General features: G+C 39.8%; 1 protein-coding gene across 4 annotated transcripts in view; it reads left to right on the forward strand.

Annotated features, from left to right (window-relative positions):
* Nucleotides 1-22,524, forward strand: part of gbf1 (golgi brefeldin A resistant guanine nucleotide exchange factor 1) — a 129,687-nt gene that overhangs the window by 51,258 nt on the left and 55,905 nt on the right. For all 4 annotated transcript variants that reach the window (XM_074675201.1, XM_074675202.1, XM_074675204.1 and 1 more), the window contains exon 4: nucleotides 12,644-12,775. In XM_074675201.1, coding sequence (XP_074531302.1) covers nucleotides 12,644-12,775 — 132 coding nt within the window. The remainder of the gene's footprint in view (nucleotides 1-12,643; nucleotides 12,776-22,524) is intronic.

Below are 22,524 nucleotides of genomic sequence, written 5' to 3' on the forward strand. Positions count from 1 at the left end.
GCAACAAAGGCTGGCTGCTGACCTCATATACCCAGAGGTATATAAGATCAGTTTCATATGCAAGGATAGGCCGATCACCTTTCTCTGATCCCTGATTACCCATCACCGATCCCACAAAAGTAAGGAAATCGTCACCGATCGATCAGTGCATGTCTACTATTAATAAACAAACTGATATTTGTTAGCACACAAACACACAGAAAATTACAAAACATTGGTACATAAATGATAAAGCTACCCATCCTTACCCACATCAGTATTTCAGTAAAAACAACTTATTAGAACCAAAAGAGAGTTTTTACCCCTTTTGGTGTTAGTGAAGCTTCTCTCTCTTTCCTTCTCCTTGGCTGTCATCGAATCAGTTTTCTGGTTTTTGGTTTGTGTCAGACCTTGGAATGAAATTAGCTTCAGGGAAAGGGCCACAGAAGCGGTTTAGGATTTGTTTACCTTTACACCCCTGTTGTGCAGGTCTACACTGTGGAGACACATTCAGGATACTTTTCACTCCAAACTCAGGCAACCAGGATTCCTTTACACAAGTAATATTTGGTATTTAAAAACCTCAGAGATGGGTGTATTTATGCACCACACTGCCTCTGATCTCTCTGCTAAAACATGTTGGTCCTGTCAGTCATTTTTAACTGTCCACCATCATGTGTGTGAATTATTGCCTTTGCACTCTCAGGTTTTAGATCTACACATACAGTTGTTCCAGCCGTCCTCCCCAGCCCTTCATTCACTGCCTGCACTGGTGGATGGCGGTACTCATAAGAGGGGTGTAAAATCCAGTCCGAGCCTGAGTATGTGTGCTGGTTTATCCAGCCGAATGGATGCCATCTGCAGCTTAACCCTTCACTGTACCAAACCGCCAGCCCTCCAAACCTCATTACCCCAACCGTGCACCCCTCCCTACCTCCCTCCCTCCTTCCTGATCCTCTCCTCATCCCCTTTCCTCTTTCCCAGCCCGACATCTTCACCAAGACACACACTGACATTGGCAAGGGGACGTGGCTGAAGGATGGGATGGAAATTGTGCGTCTTGCTCTGCGCTGTTTGTTTTTCTGGAAATAGAGGTGATAATACAAGCCTGTCTCATCTGAAGGGCACCTCACTGTGACACGCCAAGCAAACACTTCTGCTTAAAAATGAAGCAGGATGACTTGAATCAGGTGGCTGGGTGTTCTCGGCAGAGCAGAGAGAAAATGTGTTTGAAAAGTTTGTTTTATTTACCGCATTTTGACCCAAGTGATCAGCTAAAAAAGACTGGCTGGGTCAAACTTTCTGGTTTTATAAACTCCTGTGACTGAGAGTAAGAGTGAGAGGCTGGTACTCTTTTCCTTGCTGCTGTTTTTGCCCCACACTTTGTGTGATTTGAGTATAACAGCCCTTTTCTTAAAGTTTATGTTCTATAAGCTCCACTGAAAGACAGCGACATTTATAGAAAATATTCTATTCAACAAAAGCTATGCTCACAGGCAAAATATTAACTGCCTGACACAAATTCATAGAGAGCGTTTATACGGGGGATCTGGCATGATAAAACATCCGTTATTTATAAGTACACTGGGCGTAAAGTATGTCCATCCATCACAGAGGGGACAGCAGGCTGTGAAACACATTAAGTGGACGCTGGGGCCGGGCCAGCTCTCTGCCGAAATAATGCGGCCTCTGTGCAAACTATGCAGCATAGAAAATACATTTTATGTACAGGATAACAGGTGCAAAGTCACGCAGAGAGCGACCGGCTCGGCCAAGGAAAGGATCTGTAATGAAGTCATGCTGTTTGAACGCACCTCCTTTTTCATTGGCTCTGCTTTTAAAGGTGAAACACACATTTTATACGATCCAGTGGCTTTGGTTTTAAATAAGTTTTCAGAGATCACAACAAGATGACAGAACAGTATCCTTCCTGGATTTAATTTGACTTACTAAGCATGCATTTTAACGATTCACTGTGCCTTAAATAATCCAAATGTTATGTTCAGAAGCATAACAGGAAAAGTTTGTACAAGACTATTCAGAAAAAAAAACAGAGCTATTTACATATTCCTCTTTTTTTTTTCAGATAACGAACAGGTGGACTTAAGCCACGTTTCCACCAAGCAGACCGGTTCAGTTCGTCTCAGTATGGCGCCCATTTTGTGGCGTTTCCACTGACTTATTCCGGGACAAATCCCTTTTGACCATTAATTGGTCAAAAGAATTGTCACTTACCCCGACAGCAGCTGTATTTCTCCTGGCGGCACATAGTCTTCTCTGAAACAAAGCTTGATTGCACTTTGTATCAAAGAGCTACATGCCAATCACAGAGAGGACGAAATGCTGTATGTCTTCCATCTCTGCTCTTTGTTTACTGTGTCGCGTTTTTCTTCTTTGTTGGATTTATTAGCGGGTTAAACTGTGTTGCGCTGCTGCGACGTCACGCTATTGGGTCAGGCTTAACTGTACCAAACCGTGCCAAACAGTACTGAACCAAACCGGACTGCTTGGTGAAAACGCGACTTAGCTTAATGCTGAACTATTAAACAATAAAGGCAGCAAAAAGAAGTAGTTGTATTCAATACCACTTTTTTTTTCAGACTGATACAAGTACAGGTACTCCCTCTTAAGCATTCAGAGATACCTCTAGTACTTTTGATTCACAAAATTTAAATTTAAAGTGACAGGTCATTTTGGTCAAAGGCGGCACAGCCACTCTGCCATTTAGTTCAAAATGAAACACAAACAATTTTCTTATAGTCTACTTTTTTATGTAAATACCATTTATAATATATATATATATATATATATATATATATATATATATATATATATATATATATATAGTATGTTAATACTATAATATATATATATATATATATATATATATATATATATATATATATATATATATATATATATATATATATATATATATATATATATATATATATATATATATATATATTTATATATCACAACAACTGTCAGAGTTAACTTATTTCTTAGAATAAACAGAAGTGCAAAATAAAACATTTGAATTGTTAACTCTCACTGATTTATTCATGTTGTCTGAACAGGACCTGGCGCACATTTGCTGTGGTCTTAAACTGCAGCAGTGTAGCAGCAACCTCTGTCAAGGAGGACTTACTCGACGTAAGACTTTTTTGTCTTGAGTATCGACTGCTGATATCAGCAGCCTTTGCAAGTACTGATAGCTCGAAAAAAGCCTGGTATTGGCCTGATACCTGATACCTGGTACCGATACCAGTGCTCGCCCATAATTTAAGTTTCTGGTCATCTTACTAACCTTTCATTTAAGGCAGTGTCATGAAAACATCCAGAGCCACGTGTGAGTTTTCAAAGCTGTTTTATGGCACATGGCTACCTGTTTAAAGGCACTTAAACAGGATTGATATGAACCGTTTTAGAGTTTTTAGAGCAGCACTTCTGCATTTGGTATTAGTTTAAGCTGTGAGACAGTGGTTTGTCACTGAATGAGGTAAACATAAGGGGAATCTGAAATTAGACAGAGAGGAAAAAAGGGATTTAAACAGGTTCTCTCAGCAGACTTCAGCTTCACTTCATCTAAAACATAAATAACAACAAAAAAATACAAGTCCCTGTGGTTTTGCAAACTGAACAGTTACTATCAAGATGTTTTTTTACACCCAGGTCACAGGTTCAGTAAGAACCTGACTCCAGCTGGCTGAATTTATTCAAAGTAAGAGCAGCAGTAGCTTTATGTTTTAGGCCTCACTTTAATGAGTTTGGAGAAAAACTTTTGGTCTCTTCAGAGTTATGTGAAGACATGTTTTGATTGACTCAGTGATGGATTATGCTGTAGGAGCTTATACATACTTGTAAGTCTGTTGGTTCTGTGCCTCTTGAACAATCCGAGAAGAGTGTTCTTGTAAATACGAATGCAAACTATATTCCATGAAGCCCTTAAGGAGATGTTCTCCTGCAGCAGCCATTACAGCCGTCCTCCCAAGCATTTTAGAAAAGTTTTAATTTCTCCCGGGCTTTCAAATTGCCTGTTTAGGTTCTGCAGAGGCATTGTTCCAGGCATCTATAAAATACCGCTGTGGCTCCATGAAATGACCATATAGAGCTCCATAGCACTGCTCCGTCCTAATTGCCCTCTTCCACAAGTGTCAATTTCATTCAGGAGAACACAGGGACTGAGGGCAGGAGGAGGAGTGAATGAAACAAAGGTGCGGGGGGAGGGCTGGGGAGAGCTGACATTCATCAAACTTCTCCCGAAAGAAATAAAAGAATACTGTCGTGGAGGACTTTGTCTGGCAGATGAACGGCACGAGTCTCTCTGGATTTCATTTAGCCTTGCTGTTCTTGTTAAAGCGTCGCCTCTCTCCTCAGCACGCGGAGCCGTGGCATTGCAACCAAGGACCCTGACTCTTAATTTTAGCAGCTGAAGAGGTCCAGATCAATAACCATCAGTGTTTGGTTTTGGACCGCTGCGTCGGTCAAAGGGGGAATTCACTCCTCCCTCATCTGCTCGCCCTCTCCCTGCCTCTGTTGCACCCTATAGGAGGTGTCATTCTGCTCCGTCCATTTTCACTCTGAGCTTGTGAACTGTGTTAGTGATAGTTGTGTGCAATAAAAACAAAGAGGAGTTTACTGCAACCATGTCCCAGAGATGTGAGCCTGGTATAGGGGAGCTGGTCAAACACAGGCTCAGAAAGGTAGATTGGATATTGATGACAAAGGACAGATCTATTCAACCCAGTTCTATGCTCTTGTGCATCATCAGGGGGTCTGTGACATTAGCTAGGCAGAGCTTAATTACAAGGGGAAGATAACTTCAGAGGCTCAGCAGTTTGGAGGTATTTCACACTTGTTTCATCAACAATTCTGACGACACCATATTTATAATCCTATGTAATATTAATACAGTCAGTTTGATTGTATTTAGAGTTCATTTTGGTTTACAAAGTTAGAAAAGGCTCAAATTGCCAAAACACAGCTCTGTCTCATCCTCATGTGAAGGATAGAATAGATTTAATACCGGGATCAGATTGGATCAGTATTGGTATCTCTTATCTGTTAACTCACACTGGCTGCTTGTTCAGTGTGGCACGTACCGCCAGACAGCTGGAGTTACCAGACCCAGTATTCCCTGCACTTCCCAAGCCAAAGCCTTCATGTTGGGCTGTAAAACCTCAAACCTGTCGATCCCTGGCCGGGCTCAGAAAATTATGTCTGCTTGTTGTAGTTAAGTTAAATAAAAAATGTGTTTTGAAAGTACCATTTGCTTTTGTGTAGTTTCTTTGCATGACTTGCTGTCCCTCAATTTACTCGGTGCAAATTGATGTTGTTACGCTTACATTCAACAAAAGTAGAAGTCTTGTGTGTCAGACGGCGACGCAACAGACCAAAGTCCAACTAAGGTCATGGCTCGATCGTAAAGTCACAGCGGGGATCTAGTCTTGTCTGGGTATAAACACAGAAAAGAGAATTTGACTCCTGGCTGGGAACGTTTCACTCTGCTTCCATAGATGACACTGTGTCTGTTTTTGATAAGCAAAGCTGCGGGCGTATCAAAATTGTTTCAGCTCACCCAGACAGAAAGCAACATTCTCATGATGATGGCCAAGATGGATGCAGTTGAAACTGTTTATTTTTCTTAAATGCTTTACCTGTTAATTACTTTACATGGTGTTTGCACCGAGACAATTGCAATTGCATTATTTAGGTGTGTCAGTCGAGCTATGCTCAGTCCGTTCTCAGTCTGACCAAGCTGTTTACATGAATCTTAATAGTTGGATCTCTTTGCTGACTAAGCTAAGACTTCCTAAGCTGCATTTAAACATACTGATGGACTTGAATAGAAACCTGTCAGATCTGATAACATGACAAAGAGGAGATACAGCTGGTGTACTTTGATCGTTAGACTACATGTAGACCTGTGACTACATCCTGGATATCAAATAGTATACTCCAAGTTTGTTTCACTGGAGGTTGACACTTTGTTTAAAAAAATGTTAAAAAAATTATCAGGATTTTTTGTTTTTGAAATATCAAAATCAGGATTCTTTGTCAGTTTTTTTTTTTTTTTTCAAATTCTTCATTTCAGTCTTTGTTTATAAACTGGATTGGAAAAAACGTTACCACCTTTCTCCAGCAGAGAGTGAAATGTTTCTCTCTGACTCACATGATGTGCATTCTATGGGAAAAATGGCTTCTAATATAGTCTGTAGACATTATAATCATCTTTTTCACATTGTCTGGTGTTAAAAAAGCAAACTAAAAATCACAAAGATCATAAATAGTGAAGAATAGGGATGGGCACCGAATTAGGTACTTTTATAGATACCAACCAAATTCTGTCAAAAGGACCAGGTAGGGGTGTAATGGTACACAGAAATCACGGTTTGGTACGTACTTTGGTTTTAGGGTCTCAGTTCGGTACATTCTCAGTATGGAGCAACGCATGGAACAACGCAAAACCATTTGCTTGTTTAGCATGTTTATTAAACCAAAAACTCACCATTATACAGCGAGGGGGGAGGCTCTTCAAGCTCCAGTTGGTCGTTAGCAGCAGCCATGATGCACAATTCAGACACAAGCTCCTGTGGCTACGGAAGCTCTTTGATATTCATCCTCTGATTGTCTCACGGTGAGACGTCACGTCCACATGATATGCTCATGATCGCAAAGCACGAATCACAGACCACCTGAATATTAAAACGCCTTCCTTGCTCAGCCAATCATAGACGAGTACTCACATGAATATAAAAGAGCCATGTGCAGCGGCTAACGTAAACTTACTGTACTCATTCAAATACAGCACTGTACTGAACCGAACAGCCTCATCGAGCGGTTCGGCACGGATACATGTACCGTTACACCCCTAGTACCAGGTATTGATTTCAGTAAAACCAAAAGGTACCATGTTTAGGTACCTAAACACGTCCTCCTAGTGATTATGAGGGAGTGGGAGAGTAGGGGATTTTCCAAGCTGGACATGAACACAGCATTGCAAGGTTATATATTAAAGAATAAATGTGTTAAATTGAAAAAAATGTATATTTTATTATTAAACAAATTGATATTTTTTTACCACATAAACACAACAAAGTACCGAAAATTGGTGCCGTTGAGAACCGGTACCAATTGCCAGGTACTGGGCATGGGTACCTTATCATTTCAAAGGAAAGGTGAAAAGGTGGAAATTAAATTAAATCAGCACCCCAAAAATCATAATAGAACCGAATCATGAGAATAGCACATCATCCCAGCACTATTTTTAGCACTGTATAATGTATTAACAAGCGTTGTTTTGGTGCTAGCAGCTCCTGAGCATCGTCAGCGTTCAGCATCCCCCCGCAAATTAATGTCGCTATAACATGAGAGCAAATTAGGTTGATATCCAGTGACCTTCTCTTAAACTTGCTTTTATGAGACAACATGCTTAATTATTTGCAATGCTTGTACCATAAGAATGTAAACCTTTCTTTGTTTTCTTGAACCAGCCTTGAAAGCCTCAGATACTTTGCCTCTGGATCGTCTAAATTCTGTGATTCTGGGAGAGACGGTCTTGTTCGTGTATCTCCTGGCTCTGCTCAGAGAGCCCTGTAGAGATCTTTGAGGACTTCACATTGAATATTTTCTGTGATTTCAATCGAGATGGACCCTTTGGATGGAGATATTGTTTGTGTTTCATTTCTGGATGTTCTGTGCAGATTTCTCCTCCAGTTTGTTGGACAATAATGTGCGTCTGCAGCTCAGATTTATCTCCTGCTGTTGCTGCCTGCGTTCTAAGCCTTTTCTGCTCCACTGCCAATAGATGTGCATGTGTTAAAGATGGCTTGTGTTTTGCGGTGAGCCGGCCTCATCCCGAGGTGCTCTCCTGGGGGGCAAAGGTTCACCCCCGCCTCCCCTTTCTCTTTGCCGGGGTCATTTGGAGAGGTAATCCACACATGGCTGGATACTCTTACTACAGCTCCGAGCAGAGGGCTGGAGCTCCAGCATGCTAGAGAAAGACAGGATTAGGTTCATAGTGAATCGTAATGGGCTCATTTCACAAACCTCTTTTTTTTTACCAATTAAGTCAAACTCGAGTCGGACTTGTACGCACTCTTAAATCAGGACTTGTACCCAGCAAACCCGGCCCTTAGATGGCAACATGCACGCCTGGTTGAGCCGCTTTAATCCTGCATTTTTTTTTTACTTTGGTCAATGTCAGCCAGAGGTTAACCTGGTTATAGAATGATTGCTTCACCACAGCTGCAGCCGTCGTTATTTATTTCACTCCACTCCACAAGCCCCGGAGATTGAGCTGAAGTACAGAGCCTGTATTTAGACTTTATATAAGAAGATTGGTGGTGGCCACCGACGGACCGCTCCTGTCAGCCCCGCGTTCACCGATGGCCAGCCGGATCAATACAACACAATTGAGTTCTCCAATCTGTGGTCTTTGGGACGCAGCCACAGCACTTACAGGGTGATCGCGTCTGATGAAGTCTTTATCAGGGTCTATTGACAGATTCATTTGAGCTCCCTCCTTCCCCCTTCACCACACTGTAAAGTAATGGGACACAAAACCCCTCTCTTTAAAAAGTTTTCTTCCCTCGAACAGACCGCTCAGACCAGCAGAGCTATCACACTCTCAAAGTTAACAGTTATTTTATTTATATTCTGCTCTAGTCAGTAGTTTGTTGTTACATCCTTCTCCAGGACCAGTGTTTGTTTTTTGTGCTGTGGTTGCTAAATTTATACCAAGAGTCACCCTTCACGGGTTAAACCAAAACAGCTCCAAGCTTTCATATCATGCAATAACTCAAATAACACACCACATGAAAAAATATTCAATAAAGAAGCAAGCAAGAGATTTGCTTTTGAAGGGAGGCCTAAAAGTGACCTGGCGGCTGATAAAGGGACTGTGTAAATTTCCAAATTATTTCATATTTGATTTCTAAACAAGCCGCAGGGGTATTGGATATCACACGCTAATGCAAGGCGGTCACATGTGCACTTGGGAAATTGGTTGGACGCTCTCCTCGGCGCTTTTGATGTCCAAGTTGTTTTTTCTCATCTGGAGTGGAGCGGCTCTTAAGAAAGCCATAATCCTCACGGTATTGCTGTGGCAAGCACTCCTCTGGCACAACATTTCACAACGGCGTGCGTGACTCCACTAATTTTCTCCGTTGTTGTTTTACCTGTTTTGTATTTTTGCTCCCCCCGCTCTTGACCCTCTCCTCTCTGAATCCTCCAGAGAAGGAGAGGGGGAGAGGGACTGTTGAAGTCGGGCTGGATTGGCTAAAGGTGGTTTCCCAGAGTTAAATGCCCAGCGAAGCTCTTTTGTCTGTGAACGGATTACAGAGGAAGATCTTCTGCTTCTCACACCGCAGCTGCTCTCAATAACGGCGGAACTCATTCCCAATGTCGTATTAATAAATATTAACGCTTGGTTTGGGTCTCTTAGATCATGTTCTACTCCTATTTATTGGATTGTTCATTTAAAAAAATGTCCTGTTTATTTAAAAAAAAGAAAAAGAAAAAGAAAGGGAAAGTTTTATTATGAACCTTACATTGCAAACATAGCAGTCTTTAAGGACGTTCTGTTTTTAAGACGCAGGTTTATGCCAAGATTTGCTCTGGTAGCAAAAAAAGTCGTCTTTAGTGATGAAAATTAAATAAATTCTCAAATGTTATAAGTAGGGATGGGTACCGAATTAGGTACTTTTAAAGGTACCAACCAAATTCTGTCAAAAGTATCGGGGACCGATTCACGTGAAATCAAAAGGTACCATCTTAAGGTGCCTAAATGCATCCTTGTGACTGTGAGGGAGTGGAAGAGTAAGCAATTTTCCATGCTGGACATGAACATAGCATAATTAGGTTTTATAATGAGAAATAAATATGTTAAATTGAAAAGAATTGCCATTTTATTATCAAACCATTTTTAATACAAATAAAAAAATATTTTGACCACATAAACACAAAAAAGTACCGAAAATTAGTACTGTTGAGTACTGGTACCGATTGCCAGGTACCGGGCATTGGTACCGTATCGTTTCAAATGTGAAAGGTACCCATCCCCAGTTATAAGCCAGCTCCAGCTCGATATCTTAAATCTATTCCAATCTGATTCATCCATTGCGTGAAACAAATAGGTACAGGTACCTGGCACCACATTGGTACTAAACAGTACCTATTTTTGGTACTTTTTTGTGTTTATGTGGTAAAAAATATTAATTTGTGTAATAATAAAATGTATTTTTTTTTCAATTTAACACATTTATCCTAATATATGACCTTGTGATGCTGTGTTCATGTCCAGCATGGAAAATCACCTTCTCTTCCACTCCCTCACAGTCACAAGGATGGGTTTAGGTACCTAAACATGGTACCTTCTGATTTTACATGTATCAGTACCTGGTACTTTTAACAGAATTTGGTTGGCACCTATAAAAGTATCTAACTCGGAAACAAACCAGAGCTCCAGTGTCTTTAAATAATCCTATCCTAAAGCTCATCATTACACAAGTCGCCGACGATACAAATATGAAAACCGCAGCAGTAGAATGTAAGTCTGCTGTCATCACCACAGCTTTTTACTTTCAAACTGCTCACACGTCGACTTCCCAGTGTGTGGTTCCACATTGTGTCACAGCAACGTGGAAATGCAAGAGGTAAACACACAGCAGGAGCTCCACAGCGATCCTGTGACGCCTCTGTTACTAACTCCGGCAGGCTCACGTGCAGCCATGAGACAAGGAGTCAAGAGACCACAGAGCCAGGGGCTGGCTGGTTTACAAAGATAACAAAAGGAGATTTGCTACCTGATAATTGAGATCATTCTTTGAACTGAGGCGGGAGCCAGCAGGAACTGTTTACTTCTTCTTTTTTAGGGCTATTTTTGTTTGATATTTTACATTTCAACTTTACTTAAATCAAATGGATAGTACCGTTTTTACAGAGATGATTAAAACTCAGTGGTAGAGGTGGGCACTGCAGAATCATTGTCAACATTATGTGACACGTTTCCTTTCTATTTTCTAATGATAACGGTTAATGTGCAATTCTGAATCTGTGTATGAATCACAAGACCATACATCACACACCATCATTATATTAGAATAACACAGGGATAGATACATCTTGGGAAAGGTGGAGTCCAGGTTTGATGTAGCAACTATATATTCTGCTCTGACCCTGACAAAGACTGTCAATGAGTGATTCTTTCTTCATGGGTGTAGAAGGGAGACATGATTCTTGAATAGTTGAAAAGTTGATCATTTATAAAGAATCAAATAGGACATATGACTATTTTTTGACCTTTGAAACTTATTTCATACACAAAGGCCTGGCTGTACAGCTGACACAAGCTGACTGTAGTTCCTGTTTGCTAGCTGTCAAATGAAAACAAAAGAAGAAATGATTATTCAGGGACCAGGCATTGTTTCTGTGAGATTGTGAGGCAGAGAAAACCACAGTAACTGTCCACAGTTAAAGTCTCTGTGAAGAAGTTTTGAGACATTGTAAACAAAACTAAGGCAAAGTGCAAACTTTGCTAGACCAAACTAGTGTGAATTATCCTCAAATAGTTCCAGGTGACTACTTAGTTAATCATCAAATTGTCCAAGTGACAACGTCATTTATAGATCCAAGTGATTATCGGATTGACATTTTGATGAAGCATCTAATAGTTCCAATCAACTTTATGCTTGAACATCGAATAGTTCCCAGTTAATATTCGATTTAATGTCCAAAGGTTCCCAGTGACTATTGCATTTATCCTCAAATAGTTCCTGGTGACATTTTGATTATTTGTTGAATAGTTCTTGGTGACTATTCAATTTATCACCAAGTAGTTCCCTGTAACTTTTCCATTTACTGTCAAATAGATCCCAGTGAGCTTTGTTGAATAGTTCCAATTAACCATTCGATTGACTGTCTAACAGTTCCTGCTGATTATTGGATGTACTGTCAAGTAGTTCCTGGTTACTATTTAATAGTTTAACAGTTCCAGGTGACTTTTTGGTTACTTGTTGGATAGTTCCGGGTGACTATTCAAAAGTATGCTTGTAAAGCTCATTCCTACCATGGAAGCAGTCAGGTTTCTGTTATACCCGTCTTTATGAAATGAGTTAGCATTTTTTCCTCAATGTTCAACTCTTCCTCTCAGTCCACTGTTAGCTCTCCTCAGCTCTCCTCTCCCTCTCCCCATCTCCCTTAATCCACATCCCTTATTATTCCCCTCTCTCTCTGCCTCCTGTGACGTTAATTCCTCATTGATCTGCCCTCCTCAGGGCAAAAGAGCTGTTTACACAGACCCTCATACACTGCGCAGGGAAAGTACATTAAACTCCACTAAATAGCGTTGACCACTCTGCTCTGCCCTGTGTGAGCAGCAGCGTCTGAGGTCAAAGACTTCTCAGAGGAACCCCATGTGTTGTTGTTCTGAGAGGTTTAAAGACACAGGACACAGAGGAGAACGGTGGTTTATTTGGAAGTTAAAGTGCACAGAGTTAAAGGTTTGGCCTGTTGAAGAAAGGAGCTGTTCCTCTTTCTGAATATGTGGAGCTCAGAGTTGAAACACGGTGTCCTTTATTTTCATCAGATCCACCTTCAGGAAGTGACCTGACGTGGTTTGATTGCATGACTGACCTTTGTATCTTTCTTTTCTCTTCCTCAGAACTCTCAGATGTTGAACCCAACGTTTTTCTGAGGCCCTTCCTGGAAGTGGTCCGTTCTGAGGACACCACAGGACCAATCACAGGCCTCGCCCTGACCTCCGTCAACAAGTTCCTCTCCTATGGCCTTATAGGTAAGAAACTGGGACTAATCCTGTCTGTTTTTCCAAAAGTGAACGCTGGGAAAACCTTTCGTACCTAAAGCACTTTTAAGTTTAGATTACTCAGGCCTGAACCACGCGTATATGGATTTTTTTTTTTGATCGGATATCATTGTCCTCATTTAAAGAAAAATCTCCGTCCACACCACAGAAATATCTCTGTCCATACGAAGAGGCCAAACTGAAAACGATCGCCTCTGAAGCCTGCAAGGCCATGCCTGGCCGATAAGTGGCAGGTTAGCAAAATGTGAAAACCATAGAAGAAGAACATTATGAGCATGCGCAGTCAAACACAGTAACTTGTTGCTAGGCGCTTGACGTCATCACGTCAACACCAGCTCCGTTTAACACCGCTACATGGATCCACTCAACCATTTTTTTTCTATTTCTTCACTTTTTTATCTGTTTTAAAAAATCTCTGTTTATGTGGGTGAAATCGCCGTGTTTGTGTGGTTGAGAGGCCCAATCGGACAGAAAAATGTGCGTTTAGGAATATATCCATATACGTGTGGTTCAGGCCTCAGTGAAGGGAGAGTTTCACCTGTGATCTTCTTGTTTCAGATTCAGGACTTTGGTCTTTACTTCCTTTTCCTTTCATTTGAATAATCAGTGATGGAAATAATTGTAAACTGTTCACAAACCTCACTTGATTGTTACAGAGTGTGTGTGAGGAGAGCAAAACACCAACATACTCCTGCAGATTAATTTGGTCTGTGGTTCAAAATGCATTTTGACAAGTGAACCGCTCTGTAGTCCCATAGATGTAGGTGCATATCCAGGCACAGTGAGACAGAAACACACAGTTTGTGCACATTTTGGTAACAAGGCAATTTAAAGTGATTAAAAGGAGGCACTTGGAGAATCATTACAAAGATTAAAGAATAGAATAGAATAGAACTTTATTTGTCATTGCAACCAGTGCAACGAAATTGCAAACAATAACACATTAAAAGTAAAGGTTTGAATTCATTAAAGTCATTAAAAACAAGCCAATTCCAGTGAAGAGAAAATTAAGCAAAAACAGAAGTAGCACAAGTATTGTACATTCACTGACTTTGGTGTAGAAGATTTTAGGCCTCTTTATTTTGCCAAAACGAGGCCAGGTGTCTCACATGACCACACCAAACCTTTGCTAATGCTAATAAATGTGCTAATAATGTACCCTGTTCAACACAGCCTTTGACTTGCAGTTTCATACCACATACAGTAATTGATGACTCAGTGCCAAAAGGATGGATCCACTTAAACCATAGGTCAAAGGATTTTGTAATGTCACAAATATTTTTTCATAAAGGTTCATAGCCTCTGTGTGATTTTTTTCTTTCCCCTTAAGAGGAAAGGTTTTACTCATTCTTATTGCTAATGGTCACGTCAGCTCCAGGATTCTCATCGTGACACAGAAGCTGGCTTGTGTTGGAGTATGGTCAGGACTGCCTCTCGTGATCAGCCTCATCATGGAAATATGACCGTGTGTCTGCCAGTTGTTTTGTCAAGTCACCAGATGTTGGTCGAGTCCGTGTTTTGTTACTGTTCACAGCTGCAGTCATCTTAAACTCCTAAACTCTTTTGAATTGATTGTAGATTTTAATGTCAGGATTAAACGTACTTAAAACCTTGTGTCCAGCATTAATGTAAATTCAGTCTGAAGTATGGATCTAGCAGCTCTCAGCGTGTTCAGACTGATGCTGAAATTCTCGCCCCCCAAAGCTCACACACACATGCCCACAACATATCTGTTCAACGAGCACCTCGCTCAGTCAGTGAGTCCCTGAGCCTCCGTCTGTCACTCCGGCTTCCTTAATCCCGCCGCCCTCGACCCGACGCTGTCCCAACACCCCCATCATTTAATCAGCCTTCCTCTAAGGAGGACATGAAGCGCATGCAGCCGCTCTCCGAGCGTTGACTCACTCTGCTCTTTGGGTAAAGATGAATAGATCTGACAGTAGTTTGAAAACTTTGTTAACCTTTTTGCTTCGCTGTTTGCCTTTTGCTCTGCTCGGCTGTTTCTGTGAAGCCTGTAAACACCAGGTACTAAAGTCATTTCAAAGAAAAAAGGAAACCTAACCATGGAATATGTGTTTCCCAGAGATTATAGTGATCATAGAAGATTTGGATTTTGAGTCGAGAAGCACTAATATGTTGTAACATCAGCTGAGTCACTGCAAAACATTGTGCAGTTGAAGATGTCTTCTTTTTGGATCTGTTTCATTTTCCTATGAATTATTGGTTTTAATTTTAATCTCCCAGATTATAAAGCATATCTCAAATGGGTTTGGATGCATAGATTAAATATTTATTCATTCATTTGTTCCATACATGAAAGCTGACAACCAAATCCATACACAGGTGCACATTACACCCTTAAACAAACACATTCATGATAGGAAAGGAGCAGCGTGAAGAGAAATGTATCTTATATTTGTCTGCTCCTACTTGAACAACTTTTTAAAAAGAACAGATGCTCTGACATCACATACAGTTGAACTTCAACAGCCGACATTAATCCGTCATTGATTTTAACAACAAAAACAAACAAAACAAAAACAAATAAATAGCCTATAATAAAATAAAGAACCCCCCCCAAAAAATTCAAATTTTAATCTCAAAACATGCATCACATCCAATTTAATTTTCTACTGTGTATTGACTCATTTTACATTTTTTTAAATTGATGAGTCTCTGCACAACCCTTTAAGTCTCGTGATTGAAATTCCATATATTTACACCTACAACTGAAGTACACATTTGATTAAAAGTAGTTCGTTTGACTTTGTACTTAAAATCAAATTTTCTTTTATGATTTTGATCTTCTGTGGTAAACACAAATAGCTTTTGGTTATAGGTTATAATAGGTATATAATAGGTTTTCTGGTAAAGCTCTGTTTCTGGCTTTAAACATAACTAGTAATGTCTGAAGCTCCATTATCTCTGGAAGCTTCAATAACCCTGATTTAATAAATAAACTATTGGTGTGTTCTCTAAATATAAATATTGTATTAATTTCATTCAAAAAGCGCCACCTGATATTAAAAGCCACCCTTGGGCTTTAAGAAATGAAGAAAGTTTGGATTGTTTTCACATGATGTGATGTTTAGAGACCCAATTTTGAATTCACTGCAAGTAGGCGTCCATTAAAGGTGTGTCCTGTACGAAGGATGTCTCTTTCAGACAGATATTTTTCTGTTAACCTTGAAATCAAGACGCAAGTAATTTTTTTTCTTTCTCAAAAGGTGTTGCTTTTTTGGGGTGGTTTGACTTACACTGTTCAAAGGAAAAAAGGGATTTGATGCAAAGTTACAGCAGATAAGTAATCGTGAGAAGTAGGTAAAAATCAAATTGATGGGTTAGTGACTAAAATGCAGTAAAACACATTTAATTTTGATCTTAAAGACAAACACAGCATCCATTCAGGAAAAAAAAAAAAAATCTTTACAATAAGAAAAGCATTTTCAGCGTTTTTATGAGTTCATATGATTCTATATCAGAGCACACACTCTCCAAACCACTCAGTAGAAGTCCTAGAAATCATTTCTGTTCACATTCAAAACAATGAATATTCACACAGATCAAAAAACGTCTGTCTAGTAAATAATAGAAAAAAATTTGATACTTTTTTCTGAACTAAATCTAAAGTGAAGTTGGTTTGTGTGATAACATAAAGAGCAGCAGTGCTGCTCCTGTCGAGTACTGCCATCTCCTGGTGTATAAAGGAAACATAATCGAGCCTCTGAGTCTGTGTTGCGCTCTCTTCTTACACTTTTCTTCTGGATTTATGTTTTAATTAACGGTGTTCAGGTTCCAGAAGCTTCTCTTTTAATCTTAATGCCTCAGTAACCTGCAGAGACCTGAGGTGGGTGTGAGTCTCCACCTGTCTGATACCTGCTGAGTGATTTGTGTCCATGTTTTATGTTGTAAGCTTTCACAAAGGATGGAGGTGTTTAGAAACACTCAGGTTAACACGCACATGACTCAGTTTAGTCAGAATAAGACTGAAGCAGGCGGATATAATCTCATTAATCTCACTGTAGTGTTAAATCTGATCCTTCACTTCCAGCTTTTCCCTGTCTCCTAAACGCTGCCACTCGCACCATCCTCTTTCTGTTGTTTGATTTCTTGCTTGTCCAGATCCCAGGAGGAAGTGAAAGGACCCCATCTCTCCCTCACACCCACTTATTCCACTCAGTCATTTTATTTAGTGGGAGATAATTCCTCTCAATCTGTGGCCCGAGGTCTACTGGCATAGAGAAGGGAGTAAACTAAGCCCTGCTGCTGACAGATCTCCAGATCCCTGCTCTCTGCGCTCCTTTCCCCATGTTCATTTCTCCTCCCTGTTCTTCCCTCGTTCCCCCTTGTTTCTCCTGCCCAGCAGAGTCAGCAAAGCCCCTCGCTGTGCTGCTAGCAGCCGCTTGGTCACTAGCCCCCACAGGGCTCAGAGCGAGGCTCAACTGAGGCTTAACCTGCAGCCACTGCCAGAATATATCAGCTTAGAGTACAGCTGTAGTCTGCCATGATTTTAGGGCCTCATACATTGTTATACTCAAAGAAAACCGCTGTTACAAGACGAGAGAGGAGCACACAGCATGAGCAGCAACTTAACCTGGAGGCCAACAAGGAAAGAAGAGACGCTGTCTGTCTCTACACCAAAACAAAAACAGTCCAGAGATTGGTCAACCAACAGTTATCCTACGTTCTTTGATTTTTGTTGTTTTGTAGGGTAAGACTGCTGGGTCCCTTTAAAGAGAAGCCCTCAGGAAAACCTGTCTGACGAGAGCGAGTTCTCTGCTTACAAAGGAAAAAATTAAAGCACAGAAATATATCTGTCCATGGGGTAAACTTATCAATTTTTCTTGATATTATTTTCAAGCTATGACCAATTCTACAGTGGGTCATTTGGCTGATATTTAATTCTCGTTTAATACATAGCATTAACAGGTTCCATCATTTTTTTGTTAAAAATGCAAATCATGTGTTGGAATTTGCAGTTTTTGTGCTGTCTGATTTCTCAAACATCAAGTTCACTCTTAAAAATTAGCACTGGAATACAAGTTTGTGTTTGCTATTTGTAGCATTATTTGTTCAAAATAATCATTGAAACATTAAAAAGTTGTTTTAAAAACTACTTAAATAATTAATTTAGATAAAATAATTCACTTTTTGTGTGTCCGGGAAATCTGGATCAACCTGTTTAAAAAAAAACCTATACTTCAGCAATGGTTTGCTCCAAAGTCACATGACTTAAATCAGTTGAGTCACATTCATTTAAGTTGGAACCATGAAGAAAGTGTGGCATGTTTCAGCTCCTCCTCAGGGGCCAAAAAATGGAGGAAATGTCAACTGTGTTCGCATCTTTAAATTTACTGTTGTAGGGACAGGTTTCTCTTTTCTTGTCCTGTCAGCTGTATTACTGTGATTTCTGAGCCAAAATTCTTTTAAATTTGAGCTTAACTGTGATATAAATGATGAGGGAGCATAGTCTGACATAAAAATGGAGGAAAAACTCGAAATTAAGTACAATAGGTTTATGTTGAGAAATAGTCACAACTTTTGTCCATAACACAGTTGACAAAAAAATGCATCGTTTTATTTTTTTTGTAACTTAAATATTTAAGAATTCATTAGAGTGCAAGCTTGTCAATTAATGAATTTAGTTCATCCCTGGTGTATCATTGGTAAACAAAAAAATATATACCTGAAATGTTCCCCTAGTTAAAGAAACACTCAAGTAAATATGAGAAAAAAAATGAAAACATGACATCAGAGAGGAAAGCAAAGAGATTGAAACAGGTTCTCTCAGCAGATTCTAGCTTCACTTCATAAAAAATCTGAAAAACAAACAAACACAAAAAAAAACAATACATGCATCAAATAGAATATGAAGCAAAGAAAGCACATATTTTTCACTTTTTTTGTAAACCTGAAATGTTCCCTTAATCAAAGAATCAGTCATATGTGTAAGAAAGACTGAACAAACCAGAATGTTTTAAAAAGTAACACTTATAAGTTGGACATAATTCTTTGCAAGATTAAATACGTGAAAAATTAATGAGGAACAGATAAAAAACACAAAATGAGAATACAAATCCCTTTGGAGGACTTTTTCTGGATGTGATTTTGCAACCTTGCACATAGGGATGGGTAGCAAATTAGGTGCTTTTATAGGTACAGACCAAATTCTGTCAACACTACCAGGTACCGATTCATGCAAAATCAAAAGGACCATGTACCTAAATGCATTCTTGTGAGTCTGATGGAGTGAAAGAGTAGGTGATTTTCCATGCTGAACATGAACACAGCATAGCAAGATTACATATTAATGACTAAAGATGTTAAGTTGAAAAAATGTATATTCTATTATTAAACACATTGATATTTTTTACCACATAAACACAAAAAAAATACTGAAAAATTGGTACCGTTGAGTACCGATACCGATTGCCAGGTACCAGGCATTGGTACCGTATCATTTCAAATGTGAAAGGTACCCATCCCTACTTGCACATCTTTTGTTGCATGCACTTTAAAGGGAAATGCATGATTAGCAACACCTACCACGTAAAATAAACATGTGTATTCTGTGCAGTACCTCCTAAGAGGAACTGGTGTGTAGCTAACGCTGGGGGCAGAGCAGCCTGACTGAAAGGTGATCTGGTGCTATTCAGGAGATGAACAGGTGAACAAACTCATTTTCTTCTCTGACCATGGAAAAAGCAGCTCTCTCTTTGTCTGGTTTCTAAAGATGTGTTGGCCCGTCAGCAACGTGCAGCTCCAGAGCTTTTTGTGTGCTGCTCGCTAAAAAGCAGCCACCCCGCTCTGCTGCGCTCCCTCTCGACTCGTCTTTGATTTCTGTGACCAGAGTTTGATACGACTTTAACTGCTTTATGTGGCAGCTGGTTCAACCCCTATTGACTCGGCCCACATACCCTCAGGCACACACACACACACACACACACACACACACACACACACACACACACACACACACACACACACACACAAACGCATGGACACACAGTCTTTTCCTCTGTGATATTTTAACAATGCCTCCCCTCACCCCCTCCTCTGGACACGGCCTGTATGGAGTGTGTGCCAGGAGAAGGATTAGTGTTTTATATCACTTCTGACATTCTGCTGGATCCCCCTGTGGCTCCACTTTCTGTGTCTGGATGTTGGATGTTTTCAGCACAACTTCCACGCTTGTTGCTGCCCTCGTCCTCAGGAGAGATGTCGGCATTGCTCTGTGGAAACAGACTGTATCACTCATAAAGCAAACCTCACAGTACACTGTTTGGACTCCAGTAACCAATCCAGATATCCTCAAACAGCTCAAAATCCTAACTTCTTCTTTTCCTTCATTAAACTCTGTTAGTAATGACATGGCCACACTGCTCACGTCTTCCCAAACCCTCTTCCCTCTCTGTCTCTCTTTCCCTCCCTATTTTCTTCCGCTCCCCCCTCTTTTCTCCCTCCTGTGCTTATTAGTTAATGAATTACTGCTCCTGAGGGCGATGGGAAAGGAAAACAGGCTGGCTCTGGGCGGATAGCTGGCCAGCTGCTCAGGTTTCAAAAACACTGGCTCCTGTTGCTCCGACAGCCAATTTGTCCCAGCCTGCCTCCAACAAAAGGCCACATCTGGTCATTAGATCCCAGGGCTGGAAGGACAATGTGCACAGACCGTGCTAGATTTGTCCACTTTTGTTGATGTGTGGAGCTGGTGGGTGTGATTTTGGTTGCTGAAGGGTTCTGGAAAGGTTAACTGCTTTTTTTTCTTTTAATATCAAACACTAAATGGTTTTCTTTTTGACACTTATGATCCTAATGTGACAGAAATAAAGAACTGTGATTCAAAGGCAGATTTCAAGGATGGATAGATTGGTAAAATTGGGCCTGATGATGGAAATGACAGAAACGCCAGAGTCTGATTCCAGTTCAGATGCATGTTTTAATCAACTGTATTTGTCTTTTATGTAATGTTGTATTTTTTGTCCTAAATTTCCCGTTTGGCCGTGGACATAAGTGAACATCCCCCAGGTTTTTAGTACACTACTTCTCATCTTCTAAGCTTCTGTTGCTGCCTTAAAATGTCTTACTCAATCAGGAGTCGTTTTCTTTCTGACACAGCTCATTTGGAACCTGCTTTTTTTAAACACATACATACTGTTTAAGCTAATAAAATGCACAGGTTGTTGAAGCAGTAGCTCCAAATAAATCTCAAAATTAAGTACATAATGTTTTGTATTTATTTTCTATTCAAGATCTTCTTTTGTACGGGACACAAACATTGTTGAGATTTGTTTACAGACAAAAAGAAGCATTACAAACTATGACAGTACAAAATAAATGTCTACAACATGTTCAGTGACAAGACAGAATCAAACAAAAATATATGTACAGTAAATTGTATTATTTTTATGATATAATATTTTACTATATACAGCTAAAAAGAGCAGCAAATTCAAACAGCTTTTTACCAAGTGCCAGTCTCTGGTCTGAAGATATAAAGTCTTTAGGAAAATGCACTTTTAAAACCCGTTTTAACACGTTTTTATTCCTTGGCTTTTACCCTCAGCAAGACTTGGTTTCTTTGTCTGAACTTATTTACCTTTATTTACTTGTAATATGTTTTCTTTCATGTGTGTCTGTTTTTTTATCCTTTTTACTTAAGCTCTCAGCACAGAAATTTGTTTGCAGCTGGGTTTATTTAAAAGTGCTTTATAAATAAAGTTGGTTGGTGCTAAAAACTGCAGTTCTTGAAGAGTCCGCTTGAAGCGGGCTGCAGAAACAACAGACCCACACACATGCACCAGTTCAAAAAAATTAATTTTGCAGGAAAAAAGACATGTTTTAGTCTGGTTCACAGAATAGTTTTGGTCTGAATAGCTCATCAGCGCACACTGAATGGAGCGGGGATTTGCCGATGCCGATACCGATACTGAGGGCAAAAAAAAGCCGATATCCAATATATTGGCTGATATCCAATATCAGCTGATTTATATAATAAATTCATTGATATACACAGGATATATACTGTATATGAACACAAATTATTATAATACCCATATGATTCAAGACAGAGACAGATTAAATTAAAACAAGGAACTTAAATTATAAAACTGTCAACATAAGAACTGTAGTTTAAACCAATGATAAATAAGAAAAAGCTGTAAACACAATAATAGATAAAGGAGTCAAACTGTAAACACAGTAAGTAGAAAAAAAAGTCAAACTGTAAACACACAATGAGCAACTTACGTATTATAGTTTTACATTAGATAATGGTGGACGTGTGAATTAACAGTAGCATTTATCTGTTTATCTCACAAAAAAAGCAACTTTTGCGACTTTAAAACATCATTCTATAGTCTTACATTAGATAATGGTGGACGGAGGGGGCGGGCACTCAGGCAGTGTGCAGCCCAACACACAGACACACAGGAACAGGTGTGACAGAATCTCTGGGGGGCAAAAATGTATGTAATCGGCTACATTTTGGCCGATGTTGATTAATCTGTGACAGGTATAATCGGCCCGACTGATTAATCAGTTGGGCTCTAGTATGTATACACTTTATTTTACAGTTTCTGCTTTTTATACATCTCAGTGTTGCCCTGTCAGACAGAAAAGATCCTGGGATCAAAGATTATGAGATCCTTCATGCTTCTGTGTGATGAAGGTTGGGAAGTATGAAGGAAGCAGACCTATAATAGGTTCATGGACAAAAATAC

This window comes from Halichoeres trimaculatus, unplaced genomic scaffold (assembly GCF_033239565.1).
Source record: "Halichoeres trimaculatus isolate MK-OKI-2021-1 unplaced genomic scaffold, fHalTri1.1 fHalTri1_scaffold_8, whole genome shotgun sequence".
Lineage (NCBI taxonomy): Eukaryota > Metazoa > Chordata > Actinopteri > Labriformes > Labridae > Halichoeres > Halichoeres trimaculatus.